This window comes from Vicugna pacos, chromosome 8 (genome assembly GCF_048564905.1).
Source record: "Vicugna pacos chromosome 8, VicPac4, whole genome shotgun sequence".
In the NCBI taxonomy this organism is placed as follows: Eukaryota; Metazoa; Chordata; class Mammalia; order Artiodactyla; family Camelidae; genus Vicugna; species Vicugna pacos.
The window spans coordinates 77,993,220-78,006,781 of NC_132994.1; the positions used below are offsets into that span (position 1 = coordinate 77,993,220).

At 53.8% G+C, this 13,562-nt stretch overlaps 1 protein-coding gene across 3 annotated transcripts in view; it reads left to right on the plus strand.

The window, feature by feature from the left end:
• SMOC2 (SPARC related modular calcium binding 2) overlaps positions 1-12,962 on the plus strand; it is a 139,374-nt gene extending 126,412 nt beyond the window's left edge. For all 3 annotated transcript variants that reach the window (XM_072966242.1, XM_072966243.1, XM_072966244.1), the window contains 4 exons: positions 1,370-1,469; positions 3,522-3,796; positions 9,300-9,337; positions 11,462-12,962. In XM_072966242.1, coding sequence (XP_072822343.1) covers positions 1,370-1,469; positions 3,522-3,796; positions 9,300-9,337; positions 11,462-11,479 — 431 coding nt within the window. In that variant the 3' untranslated portion in view covers positions 11,480-12,962. The remainder of the gene's footprint in view (positions 1-1,369; positions 1,470-3,521; positions 3,797-9,299; positions 9,338-11,461) is intronic.
• The last annotated feature ends 600 nt before the right edge of the window (positions 12,963-13,562 follow it).

Genomic DNA, 13,562 nt, shown 5'->3' on the forward strand with positions numbered 1-13,562 from the left:
ACGGTAACTTTTTTCATTAAAATGTTCTAAAGCTTTTAGATGCTGTTAGTCTTGGGTTTCACGATGAATATGTATCCCTTTCTAATTAAAAATCTTGTGTTATTTTACCTCATTTGGGGGATATGATTAGATTAACAGCAAAACGCAACCTGGGTAGACCCCCGCTGAAGTCACACTCAGCTGTTCAGCCCTGAGCAGTGCTTAATCAGCTCAGTCCTTCCCTAGACACCTGTGTGTTTCTGCATCTACACCACGTCCCTCCTTGGGCATCTGGATGCCAGGGCGTGTGGGAATTCACAGGCCCTGGGGTTACAAGAGCGGGTGGATTGTGCGCCCCCCGGGGACATCCCTGCTGAGGGGCTATGACAGTCTCCTGCAGTCAGCTGGCGGACAGTGCCCCGGCCGCCGTGCTCCTCCTGGGCCGGGAGCAGGGGCACTTGCAGGCCTGCCCGCTGTTCCTTTTCCTCTTCGCGGTCAGCGTGCCGCTCTCGGACAGTGGCAAGGCAGGGACCGGGCGGGGTCCTGCCTGGAGCTGCCACGGGCGGGCTGCAGGAAGTTCCCCGCTCCTGCCGATCATCCCGGGCACACCTGCAGCCTCAAGTCTTCTGTTTCTTCCCGAGGGAAGAGTTAAGGAGATAATTACCTTTTACTTGAAAAGTGGCGTTCTCGCAGTGCTCCTGGGGGTTTCTCTATAGATCAGAATCGGCTTTCCCATTTCTGTTCAAGGGGCGAGGCGGTGCACAGCTCTGGTTTCACTCTCCACCTCCAGCGTTCCCCCACCCACAGGGGCGCGCAGCTGCTTTCTCACATGTGCGTGTGACCAAGTGGGACCTGGACTTAGTGGATTCCTGCTATAGGCAACTATCGTGTGCGTGAGTGATGAAAACGAAAACTCCAGTGTCAGGAGGAAATGCATGAAAACCAGGGCTCTGTCACTGCGTAGACACGCTGGCCTCTGACCGACCGGCTGCCGTCCCAGCACCCGCCCGACCGCGCCCGGTGCTCCTCCTGCTCTCAGAGTCCAGGGGGGCCGCCTGCTGCCTGCCTCCCCCATGTCGTCCTGAGGGGCGACGGCGGGGCAGGGTGTCCAGGGAGCTCGGAGGGGGGAGTGCGGTGCCCTCCTTCCCACGGTGTGTTCCGCACACAGTCGCAGTCGCACGGTCGCAGGGCCGTGCGCAGCCTTCAGCCGGGCCGCCTGGCAGCCTGGAGCCGGGTGGGCTCGGCGTCGGGCCGCACGGGGAGCCTGGGGTCCCCCGCGCGCCGGGGTGCGGGGCCCGCCCCTGCGGAGCCCCCCTCCCGGTCCCAGGGAGCCCGCTGCTCCCTGCGCTCTGGGAAGTGCGAACAGCTGCCCGCCCTTTGCTTTTCGCAGGCTGCCCCGGAGCCAAGAAGAATGAGTTCCTGACGAGTGTGCTGGACGCGCTGTCCACGGACATGGTCCACGCCGTCTCCGACCCCGCCTCCCCCGGCAGGTGCGCGCCGAGCCCCAGGGCGGGGAGCTCGGCCTCAAGGCGCCGGCAGGCCTGGGGGAAGAGGAGTCCCCTCCCCGCACGGGAGGCCACTGCTTGTGTCCGGAGGAGACTCCTTTAGCAGGTTTTCTCCTGAGGCGATCAGACCAGGGAGGACTCAGCGCCACGGGACAGGGCCCCGGCCCTGGGATCTCCCCCAGTTCCCTCAGGCGGGGCGGGGGTGGTGGGCGGGAGGAGACTGGGAAGGAAGAGCCCCAGTCCAGAGGGCTTCCCACTTTGGAATCATACTTCAGAGCTATGGATGGGATTTTAAATACATTGATAAAAATGTTCAGTTTAAGATTCTCAAAATTCAATTCCTTTAGGTGAAATATATATAAAATGTACCATCTCAACCACTTTCAAATCTGCAGTCCAGTGGCATTCATTACATTAACACAGTTCAAAATCTAACTTTTTGGGGGGCCGAGGTAGTTAGGCTTATTTATCTTTTTTGTTTGTTTGTTTTTTAATGGAGGTGCTGGGGATTGAACCCAGGACCTCGTGCTTGCTAAACACACGCTCTTCCACTGAGCTATACCCTTCCCACCCCAAAACCCAGCTTCTGACCCTAGACACTTGCTCCACGTGCTGCCGGCATTCTGCAGCTCTGGGTCCAAGCCTCTGCATTTGGCTCCCAGATGGACTGCAAATCCCCCGAAGCTCTTCCATCTCCGTGGGCCCCTCGTGGGCGGGAAGCCCCCAGTGTTTAACAGACGTGGCGTTTCCAGCTTTGGCTCTCCCCTGTCCATTAGCAGCAATATTAATCTCTTTATTTTAAAGCACATTTTCTTTCTTTTTCTAAAAATGCACCTCCAGCATTAATTTTTTTCTTTTCCTTTTTTTTTGGCCGGGGGGGTGGGGGGGCGAGGATTAGGTTTATTTATTTATTTTTAGTGAAGTTCTGGGAGCTGAACCAGGACCTCGTACATGCTAAGCACACGCTCCCCGCCCCTAGAGCACAGTTTCTGATGGAGAATCCTACTGTCTTTACTTCCTCAGAGCACCAGCCCTCCTCCCCTCCCACCCCAGGCCTCGATCATCTCATCTGTTCTAGGTGATCTAAAGCCTTCTGGTCTCCATAGTTCAAAGCTGTCCTCTCTCTGTGTCTGCTTAAGAGTTAAGACAAGAGAAGAAAAACAAGGCAGTGCTGATGAATCAGGATGCAAGTCAAACAACAAAACAAGCCAGAAAAATCACCCCAGTGTCAAGTTGACGTCTTAAACACTTAGAAAGATGGCTCTCATCTGTAAAAGCACAATTGAAAGCAGTAAATGAATTGTTATTTGAGAAGCTCCTCTGAACATCCGAAAAATGTTCCATAGCATCCAGTAGCCCTGGTGCCTGTGGACTTTCGGTGTGTAAGCCGCTCTGCACTCACGGGGACACAGAGGCTGACGGCCAGCCGAGGAGGGAGGGCTAACGGGTGTGGGAGCCCCCGCCCACGTCTTCCTCTTAGTGAGGAGGCACATTGGGGTGATGGGGACAGTTTCAAAGACCTGCCTCAAAGCCAGGCCTTCTGGGAGAGCTTTTATTTCTCTCAAAGTGTCAAGCTTTTCTTTTTTTAATCCAAGGAAAGACGACTAGTTACCACTTTGATGTATGCTAGTGTGCACCTGTCAGTTTACCCGTGGCCCAGGAGTCACAATGGAAAGAGGAGAGAACCTCGGGGTCCCAGCTTTGCAGGTGGGGTGTATGAGCTGACCGTCTACCTCCCCAGGGCTTTTCCTCAAGACTTGCCAATGCCAAGCGCGTCATGGACATGCACGTGTTCACTGCACCATCTGCAATTTTGAAACCAACTTGAAACCTTTTTGCTAAATCTTTTTCTAAGTTACTTTTAAAAATCATTTCATGGCAAATCCACACAGCCTTAGGCATCAGGACTGAAAGGGCGAGAAGAGGGTCCTCCTTTGGGCAAGTTGGAGCCCGGGGAGCCCTCGCTGCACAGACCAGGGCCAGGGCCGGGAGAGATGGCGTGGGGCCAGGCTCCTGACGACCTGTGTGCTCTTCCAGGCTCTCCGAACCGGACCCCAGCCACACGCTAGAGGAGAGAGTGGTCCACTGGTACTTCAGACTGCTTGATAAAAATGCCAGCGGGGACATCGGCAAGAAAGAGATTAAGCCCTTCAAGAGGTTCCTTCGGAAAAAATCCAAACCCAAGAAGTGCGTGAAGAAGTTTGTGGAGTTCTGCGACGTGAACGACGACAGATCCGTCTCCCTGCCAGAGCTGATGGGCTGTCTGGGTGTGGCGAGGGAAGAAGGACGGACCCCCGCAAAGCGGCGTCCCGGTAAGGCTCCTCTTCCTCGCTTTGCTCTCTCTCGCGTCTGTCCCTGCTGCTGTCTGTCGGCCGTTGAAGTGTCGGGGTTGTCCTTACAGGCTGAGGTGTCTTTAAACCGCGGTCACCTGTCTGTAGAAACACGCAGACCTTCCGTGAGGGTCAGAAGGACGCCGGGCCGGGAAGCCGGGACCTGAGTGATGTCTGGGACCAGCCTCACTGTTCCGTCGGGGTGGCCGCCCTTCCCAAGCGTCCACCTTCCCACGCCGCAGTAGAAACCTGGGAGCTGGGGGAGTGACCCGGGGGCCCCGTGCAGGGACCCCTACCAAACATTCAGCCCAGTTCACAAGCAGCTAGATAATCCGCACCCAAGCCAGCCAGTTATTCTGGGGGTGGGGCCGAGTGTGGGCTGTGTCGCAGCGGGGCCCACGACCTCGGGGAGCCGGCGCGCTCAGGGCCACGTGCACGGCCACCTGCCTGCTGGCTGCACGCGTGCGGACTCACTCCTGGCTCCCACCGCATGGTGCCGGCGGGGTGTGCAGAGGCCTCGGCCATCGACTCTGGTTCATGACTATTATTCTGTTACCAAACTCGTCACCCCTTTGGAAGATAAAACAAGTCTGGAGGTGGGTGCTGGAGCAGCAGGAGCTGGTGGTCTCCCACCTCCCTGTGTCTGCGGCTCGGCTGGGACGTGGCACCCTGGTGGCTGACCCAGACCGTGGGCCTCCTGAAGGCAGCCACCACGTCTTTTATTTGCTTGTGTCCCCCAGCACTTGTCATCAAACTCAACATAACTCCACTGAATCGGCTTCCAGGCTGGGTCTGTGTGATTGTGAAAGGACGCCTGAGATTTCTCTGTGAGACGTTAACCTGGAGGGGCCGAGTATTCTTTTGAAGACCTCCATGTAGGGTCTCTGAGACTAACTGCCCTTCCTGTTACCCTGGAAGTGTCTGGACTGGGGGGCAATGGCAGAAATCCGCGTGCTCACACAGCTTACCTGGGGAGAGGATGAGGACGCTTCCAGCGGGGGAGCGATTCTCCGCCTTCGCCCTGCACGCGGGTCCTTGCTGCCCTCAGATGGGGTCAGACTCAGAAGCCCCTCACCGTGGGGACGCGTGTGTGGCAGGGCGTGCTGCTGAGTGTCTGTGGCGGGCAGGGAGGGGTGGCCTCCCCCCGAGCAAGGGGTCAGGGGATGAAGGGCCAGTGCATCCTCGCTGTGGGCTAGCCACTCGAGCCAACTGCACCGGGCTCCCACGTCCCTGTAACAGTCCTGCCCCATGGTCCCACAGTCCCTTTTCTCCCAACCAGGCTTGGGGTGGGGTGGGTGAGGTTATCCTCATTCTCCTTTGCAGGCATGGTGTGGGGTTCAAAGCCCTCCGGCCACTCCCCGTGTGAACACGGCCACTCCCCGCCGTGAACAGGACTGCCCTGGATGGTTGCCCAGGCACACGGGCCAGGCCACAGGAAGCCGGCGCCCGCTGGGCTCACAGTCTGCCCTGCTGCCTCCGCCGGCCCTGGCTGCCCCTGCAGCCCCCCGTGGTCCTTGGGGTGGAAGCCTGACCACCCAGCCAGGCGCCCACCTCCCCCCCAGCGTCCCCTTACTGGGGGCTCAGGGTGGCTTTCTGCTGCCATCTGACACTGCCTGTGGTTCCTGGGCCTGGACAGTCGTCCTCACTTGTCCTGTGTTTTTATTCACTTTGGGCCCCCGTGGGGTCCCAGGAGACAAGTGACCTATTGCAGTTTTAGACAGAAACCCCTGCAGTCAGGCGTCTCAGAGGCACAGGGGATCACGGGGAGCCCAGGGGGAGCCAGTGGCCGGGGAGCTGGAGGTGGGGCAACGGTGGCCTCCCCGCCCCGTGGGTCTGATGGTTCTCCAGGGAGGGGGCTGACACCCACCGGTGACTCGTCTCTGCTGTTGCCCAGTTGGTGCCATGTCCCCCCCGCACCTCCTGGCACTGTCTGGGGCCACAGTGGCCCTTCTTCCATTATGGAAACCAGTCTAAGTTTCTGAAAGAGTCCAGTTTTGTGGTTTTAATGAGCAAGTTAAATGCAGGCTCAACAGAGGAAGCAAGAACAGAGGCTGGTCTTCTGGGAATGCTGACGGCCTTGCTCTGCCGCCGGAACGACACGGCAGATGTCACGTGTCCCCTCCGCACGAGGCCTCGGGAGCTGAAGCGCGGCCAGCACCTCCGGGTCGCGTACCCAGATACCCACCCTTGGCTGTAGCCAAAACTACCCCGGAGCCCGTCCCTGTAAACACCACCGCTGGGCCGCAGTGCGTCCGGGGCCTCCGGCACCTCGGGCTCCCTCGTTTCCTCGCCGACAGAGCAGACGCGCGCGCGAGCCGAGGCCAGGCCGGCCGGCCGGCCGGGCCGGGGCCGGGAGAGGGCGGCTTGCTGTTCCCGGCGCCGCCGGGCAGGGCCACGCCGAGCCGCGCCCGCCGGCCAGGGGGCCGAGGGAGGGGCCGGGAGCGGGGGCCGGGAGCGGGAACCGGCCGCCGACTGGACCCCTTCCTGGGCCGGCTGAGCCCCAGCTCCCCGGGGGCGTCTCGCCGCGAGCCTGCGGGCCCGTCCTGCACAGCGGGGCCTCGACTGGCTGAGACGGGGCGGGGACCGGCCCCGGCGGACCCCGTGGGTCCCGACCAGCGGCGGGAGGAGGCCGCGAGGATGCACCGCTGCCGCCGGCTCCGTGCGCAGAGGTCGGCCCGCCGGCCCCCGGGGCCGGCCGCGTGCCGCGTGCCCGCGGACGGGGCGCCGCCTCTGCGGGGCCACCCGGGGCTGCAGGGGCGCTGCTGCTGCCCTCCGCGCCCGGGGGCGGCTTCGCACCTCCTCGTCGCCCGGGACGGACGGGCCGCGAGAGGCGGGAGCAGAGGGGCCGAGGGGATGCAGCCGCGTCCTCCCGCTGAGAGGGCCCGCGGCGTCTGTCCTGCCCTGCGGGGGACGCGGAGAGGGTGGGCAGGGCTGCTCCCGGAGGAGGGGCAGGGGCACGGAGGACAGCCCCTTCCGGGTGTCGCCGTTCATCCGCAGGGTCTCGGGTACCGCGGAATCTCGCGTGGCCTTCCTCACGTCCCTCCGAGTAAACTGGCGTGCCTGAGCTTGACGGTCTCCCCAGTAGCCAGGAAGACAGCATGTGACCCCGCCCCCGCCAATAAGCTAATTTGGTATAAGTGGCAGTTTGGGCAAAGAAGAGCTTTGGGGATTTGGATCCAAAATTAGCTGATTCTGAAACCCCCCCTTTTTTTTCCTTGCAGAATTTCTGTAAGTTTTTTTTTAATTATTATCATTTTTTTTTCCTACCTTATGTGATTTGAAATAGTGAAAAGTCCAAAAAACCTAAAGTTGCAGGAGGGGATAAGTTGGAACATTCTGAGTATCTAAGCTGTTACAGTTTTGTTTTTTTTTCAGTTTGTTTCCATTGCTTTTGCTCACTATTTAACAGTACACTTTTATTCTAAAAAATATTAGAAATTAGATAAAGAACATAGATAACATGTGACCTTTTATTCTGAGACAATATCAGACCAGATCTATGCTTTCCAAAATATATTTCTGTGCATATAGACATACATATATCTGTGCACTGACTTTCAGTACAAAAAGGCATCATGATATGTATGCTATATATATTAATATGTATATTAATCACACTTATTTTAAACAATCACGCAAGATTTTTGCATTTAGAGTTTTGCAACTAAGCCCTATTATTGGGAGCTTGATCCTGATTTTCAGTCTTACCAAAAAAATGCAAGAATGAAAAAAAACTGAAAGCTATTGAGAAACAGTAGAGCCTAGAAAAACATGTTTGAAAGATTCAGAAAAAAATTTGCAGAGGATTACGTCATGCCCTTGTGATTCTCCAAAATGACCATTACACAGAAACTCAGCAGTTAGGAAGTATTCATTTTCAACCAGATTATCCTTTCCAGCCAAATTGCCATTCTGGCCACATCTCTCCCGGGCATACTGCCTTACAGCCAAATGGCCACTTGCCGTGTCACCTGGAAACAGTTGCTGTCATTTGATGCTGGTGACGTTGGTCCTCGCCCTGTGCTGCACTCTGTCAGGAGCTGGGACGCACATGCTCTTTCTCACCCAGAAGTGCTTCTGTGGATGTGACGCAGCTTCATGTTCAGTTTGACGATGGACAGTCTGTGTCCTCGTAATTAATGACCAGGTTGTTATTCTGCCCTTCATGTAATTTAAGTGGAGCTTTTCCCTTCTGTGTCTTGAGTGGAATATTCCACTCAGTGTCATTAATGAAATGCACACTCTTTTCATCTATATAGCAAAGATCTTTTTTCTGCACACTTAAAATTGTTCATGTTTCTGAAACTTAACTTTTATCTGCAGCCACCTCCAATGACTGGTAGACTGATATTTACCACGAAAGAAACCAAGAAAAATCGGGCACTAGTTGGCAACCCAACTGGTTTAGAACAGATTCAAACATCAGCTTAATATTCTTTAAATTCAAACCACTGGCCCCAAAGCCTCCTTCCTCGGTAAGGCAGTCATTTCCGGCAGAGTAAAGAATGACACCAGCAATTATCTGGGTACTTGAACCATTCAAGCCTACAGCTGAAAGAAAGTCCATTCAGTGACCATTTATTTAATATTTTGCAATTTACTTAACACAGCCGTGTCCCTGCTGTTGCTGCTTGCTTCAGCATAGCAAGAGAAGAGGAGGTTGGAAAATGGAGTAGTTTTGCTTTTTACTCTTTTGTAATCGAAAGGATAGACATCAATGGTTAACCAAGGCACTGGGGACGAGGAAGGCTGCCCTCCATCCTGATTCATTCCGAAGATATTGATCAGGTGCTCCCCACTCTAAACAATGGCAAAACCACAGGAAATAGAGCAGACCAAACCCACGCCCTTCTAGAGGTCACGTTTTAGTGTGGAGACAAGAAGCGAGATAAATAAGAAAAACTCCGTGGGCAGCGGTGATGCCTGCCGAGGAGACGGAAGGGGCAGGCTGTGGGGAGGGCTGGAATTTTCAGTGGAAATTTGGGGTAGAAAAGGTGTCTCCATAGTGATGTCCCAGGTCCCGGTCTTGAAGAAGGTGCCGACGGAACCAAAGTTGAATTTGGGAACAATTATTTTCAGCCAAACAAGTTAAATGAGTCTTGCGATTTATATATAAAACCAAAAGATTTCAAAGAGCCGGTGTTGGTTCCCTGACTCCCCGCTGCCTCTACCCTCTCTCTCTGGGAGGGTCTGAGGAACACGGGGGAGGAGGTCTCCAGAGACGACATGCCTTTGGAACTTCTGGTAAAATGGAATAGTCTTCTAAAGTTGGGCTGGAGTGTTTGAATTGCGGGGAACTGTTTACTTGTGACGTTTACAGTCTATGCTCAGTGTCAGCAGATACACATATTTTCTTGCATAAATAAGTTTGCCAGCTGATGACATTTCCCTAAAGTGAGATGTATTCCTTCCTGAAAAGTTACAGTTAACCTTTTATCAAATGAAGAATATCTGGTTTTTAACATCTTTTTTTTTCCCCTCCTAGCCCCTAGAGGTAATGCTGACAGCACTTCTAATAGACAGGTGAGTGTGTCCACACTTAAGCCTTAATAATCTGCTGGTTTCACCGTGGGCGGTAAAAATGGAGGTTCTGTAGATCTGGACAGTGAGCACCTTCCATGGAAAGCAGCGCGCTGTGGGCTCGCCTGTGACGCCCAAATGCCCGCCGTGCAAGCTCTGTCTGAAGCATCAACTTGCTGGATCATCACCTTAAAGACTTTGCCCTAATTGTTTTAACTCCTTGAAATTTCAATTCTTTTAGTATTTTTAGGAAAATTTCTGAGTCTCCTTGTTTCATGGATTATTTTTTTAAAAAAAACCAAGTCTTCAGAGTTTGGACGTGTGACTTATGTCTTACGTTTCGTTGAGGGAACTGCAGGGAGAGGTGAGCGTTCTCTTCACCTCGATCCTGACGAGTCCGGGGCAGCGCCAAAGGGGTGTTCGGTTCCCGCCGTGCGTGCTTGGCAGCGTGCCTCTGTGTCTCTGCATCCGCGGCTCTGCCTGCGAGGCTTGGGGAGATCTCGTGGTCTCTCTCCCCGCACCCCGTGCCTCAGCCTCTCCAGAGTCCAGAATATTTTCCAGAAGACAAGCGTGAGCGGAGCCACTCCTCCCTCCCTCGGAGCCAGGGCCGCGCCCCCCTTCCAGCCGCTGGCCAGTTTGTTGTTTATTTTGTCTTCACCTGTTTGACGTCAGGTAGACGCCTCCCGAGGCAGGCCCTGGTGCTTGCCGTGGGGTTAAGTGGGGGCCTCCAGCTCACACACCTTAGATGTAACTTAACACCGTTTCGTTAGGAAGGATGTGTGATCAGGTCGTCGTCTTTGTTTAACGAGTGTTTATGGTTTCAACGTTTTAAATCCTACCGCAAATCACTTGCACTTTAGAACAAGGCTGGTCTGAAAGCAATTACCCCGGCTGCGCTCCAAAGACTCCCAAATGGTTGTTTTCATAAGATGAAGCCCGTGACTGGCACATGTGTGCTGCCTCTGCCTGAGCCTCACTCTTCAGCTTTTTTCTGTGGAAAAGGCAGCTCTTCACGGTGTTGGAATGTACAAACTGACTGCAGGGACCGCGAACTGTGGTCCTGGGAGTCTGTCCTGCTGCGCTGGCACCGGCTACGGAATTGAAGACCATAAAGATTTCTTTGACGAGCAGAGCACCAGCCCCCTAAGTCTTCCCCTGTGTGATCGACCAAAGGCAAGACACGTTACACGAAGCACAGATGGGACGGACGGCGTTGATATTTAATCAAAAAGTGAGCCTCTGCACCTCTTCTCCAGTTCCCACTGTGGTTCAGAGGGATGAGAACCAGACCGTCGAGCCGGTGGTGACACAGGTGACCTGTCAGTGCCGCCTTCTCCCTATGGCTCTGACCGGCCTCGATGACTTGTCGGTACCCATGGCTAATTAAAGCAGAACTTGTCACCTACGGCTGCGCATACACTTTCTCTCCATCCCTCCTAGTCATAAACTCCTCAGGGATCCTCCCAAGCGTTAACGTGTGATTATTTCAAATAGATTGGTTCGTACTGGTTGGAATGGGTATGTGCAGAAAAATGAACCCCAAAATTTGTACACGAAAATAATTAAAAAACAACAATGCCTTTATCAAATTTGAGGCATTAATTAGATTATTAAAAGGATTTTTGTAGGATAAATCTGTGGTGACTGGAGATTCTGCAGATGCTTAATATATTAAGTCCACTAAACAGTATTTGAAATAAATGCCAATTTTCTCAACTATTTTTTCCTCATCATTGAGTGGAAGAAAAGTGTTAGAAATTAAGAAGTATCTAGAGTGTTTTTTAATTTATTCTTTTTTATTAATTTTTAAAAATTAATTTGGGGGGATAATTAGGTTTGTTTAATTGTTTGTTTGTTTGTTTATTTTAATGGAGGGACTGGGGATTGAACCCAGGACCTCGTGCTTGCTAAGCATGTGCTCTACCACTGAGCTATATCCCCCTCCCGGTGTTTTAATTTATTCTTACACCCCAAATAAAGCTCTTTCTTTTCATATCTTTTTAAATATATTGCTTTTTCCATCGCTGTTACTAGTGAGGCTTGCCTCATTCCTAGAAGGCGAGCCTTGGTCTTCAGAGGTGAGTGATGCAAACATCTTAACCAATCTCTTTTGTGTCTTTTTTTCAGCCAAGAAAGCAAGGATAAGTGGCTGGAGCATCCATGGCGGTCCCTCAACACGTGGGAGACTCCCTCACCAAAAAGCAATTAAAAACCAAAAACAAAACACATAGTATTTGCACTTTGTACTTTAACTGTAAATTCACTTTGTAGAAATGAGATATTTAAACAGACTGCTTTCATCTGTGAAAACGGAAGGGCTGGCTTCAGAAAATTAACCACATACAATGTATGTGTCCTTCTGTGACCTTCAAAATCTGTAGTTGGTGGAGATGTATTTGAAATGGATTCAAGCTTAATTTCTTCATCCGACACGTGTTAACGTAGCAGAAACCTTAGCCTCAGGGGCCCCGGCTCCAGCCCTGAGCCCCCCCCCCAACTAGGGGTCCTGCCAGGTTTGCTTCGGAATCAACTGTCCCGACAGCATTGCTGAACGGGTGCTGGAAGCGTTGATTCCGGAGAGGTTTGGGATCTACAGCCGTTCTCATCACACAGTTCACACGCACATGGGTTTGTCTGCTTCTTGGGGTTCCGTGTTGACTTGTTTTGTTCCGCTTTTCCCGAGCTCTCCCTCCCCCCGTGAGCTGGCCAACCACTATGCAGTCTTTACAGGGAGCTCCCTGGAAGAGAAGAGTATTTTTCAAACTGTTTGTAGAAGAGTTGGTGCTGGCTTTTCCATTTCAGGCTTCTGTTTGAGTTGTGCCTTGGGCGCAGATTATTCACGCAGTAAAATGCTCCAGAATTAATTCTGCATCCGGAGGCAGCGTAAAGCGGCCTGTCATTCAGAAAAGCAAATTTAATCATGACCTGACCAAGCCAGCTAAACGCGCTTGTCAGCCTGCTTTCACTTGGACGCCCGGCCCCTGCCCATCCTACCGTGGTCCCCGGGGGTCGCTGGGAGGTAAAACTAGGCCCTGAGCAAACTCTGAGCAGCCTCCTCAGAGGAGGCACAGCCAGGATAAGCTGTGCTGGGTGTTGGTCTTGGCCGCCAGGGACAAGTGCCCGTGGTCCCCTGCGTCCCCTCGTGCTCCTGGAAGTCATCTGAGTAGGGCTTGAGAGGGACGGGTGGGGACCTGTGAACACCAGAACTGGCCCGCGTGGGAGCCGACCGCCCCCTCAGAGCTGGACCTGGGCATCCCTGAGCGAGCAGGCACCCACCGGCTCCACAGAGCATCGGGGCGACGGCCCCAGAGCTGAGGGGCGAGTCGCAATGCTGTCTCAGCTCTAGCTTTGGGTTGCAAAACAAAAGTCTCCCTGGCCCCGAATCCCCCAACACCGGCCTGTAAAGTGCTCTGTGAACCCGCATGAGGACATTTTGCGAGGTGTCTTCCTTATTTAAACTGCATGAAACTGAAAACGGAAACTTGGGAGCCACAAGACCAGCTCAAGTGGGTGTCATCATTGTTTAAGGAGCAGTTACGATCCTAAGTTTATGGGATAATCTTTTATATTCTGAACTTTGAATTTAATCATTTTTCTTAGATGGAAATAAAGTACGCTTTCAGAACCATCCTTTGCCTTTGGCTTCATTCTAAGGGTGTTTAGTGTCGGGAGGTGAGGCGGGGGCCCTGGGCTGGAGTTGGACCCTGGCCCTGCCCCTCTGGCTGTGGGGCTTTGGACAGGTTACTGAACCCTGGGGGCCTTCAGTCCCCTGCTCTGTCAAACAGGGCTGAGCGTGGCGCGCACCCTGTGAAGGCTGCGTGTGTTCACGGAGGGAAAGGGCGTGAGTGATTTCCTTTTGCTGTGAAGCAGCTGTTCACCCGCTGGGTCCTGAGAGCCGTGAGGACCTCCTGCACATCTTCCTGTGGACTGGGTCTTCCCACGTGGACCACAGAAGAAACAGAAGAGCTTCTTGTGATTAACGCGAGTGCCACTGCTGAGTCCCACCCCCAGTCTTAGCATTTCGATTTTGCAGTAAAGAGGATACTGGAACAGAGTTAGGAGGAAGCAGTGAGGAAACAGTCCTCGAGGGGGCGGAGGGTGGACAGTTCTGGAGCAGGTAGGGGAGGACGAGGTGTCCAAGAAGGCTGAGAGCCTGGGTAACGGCGACAAACAGAAGGGAAGAGGTGGAGCCACAGAGGCAGCGCGCTAAGGCACTGGAGCTGGAGCA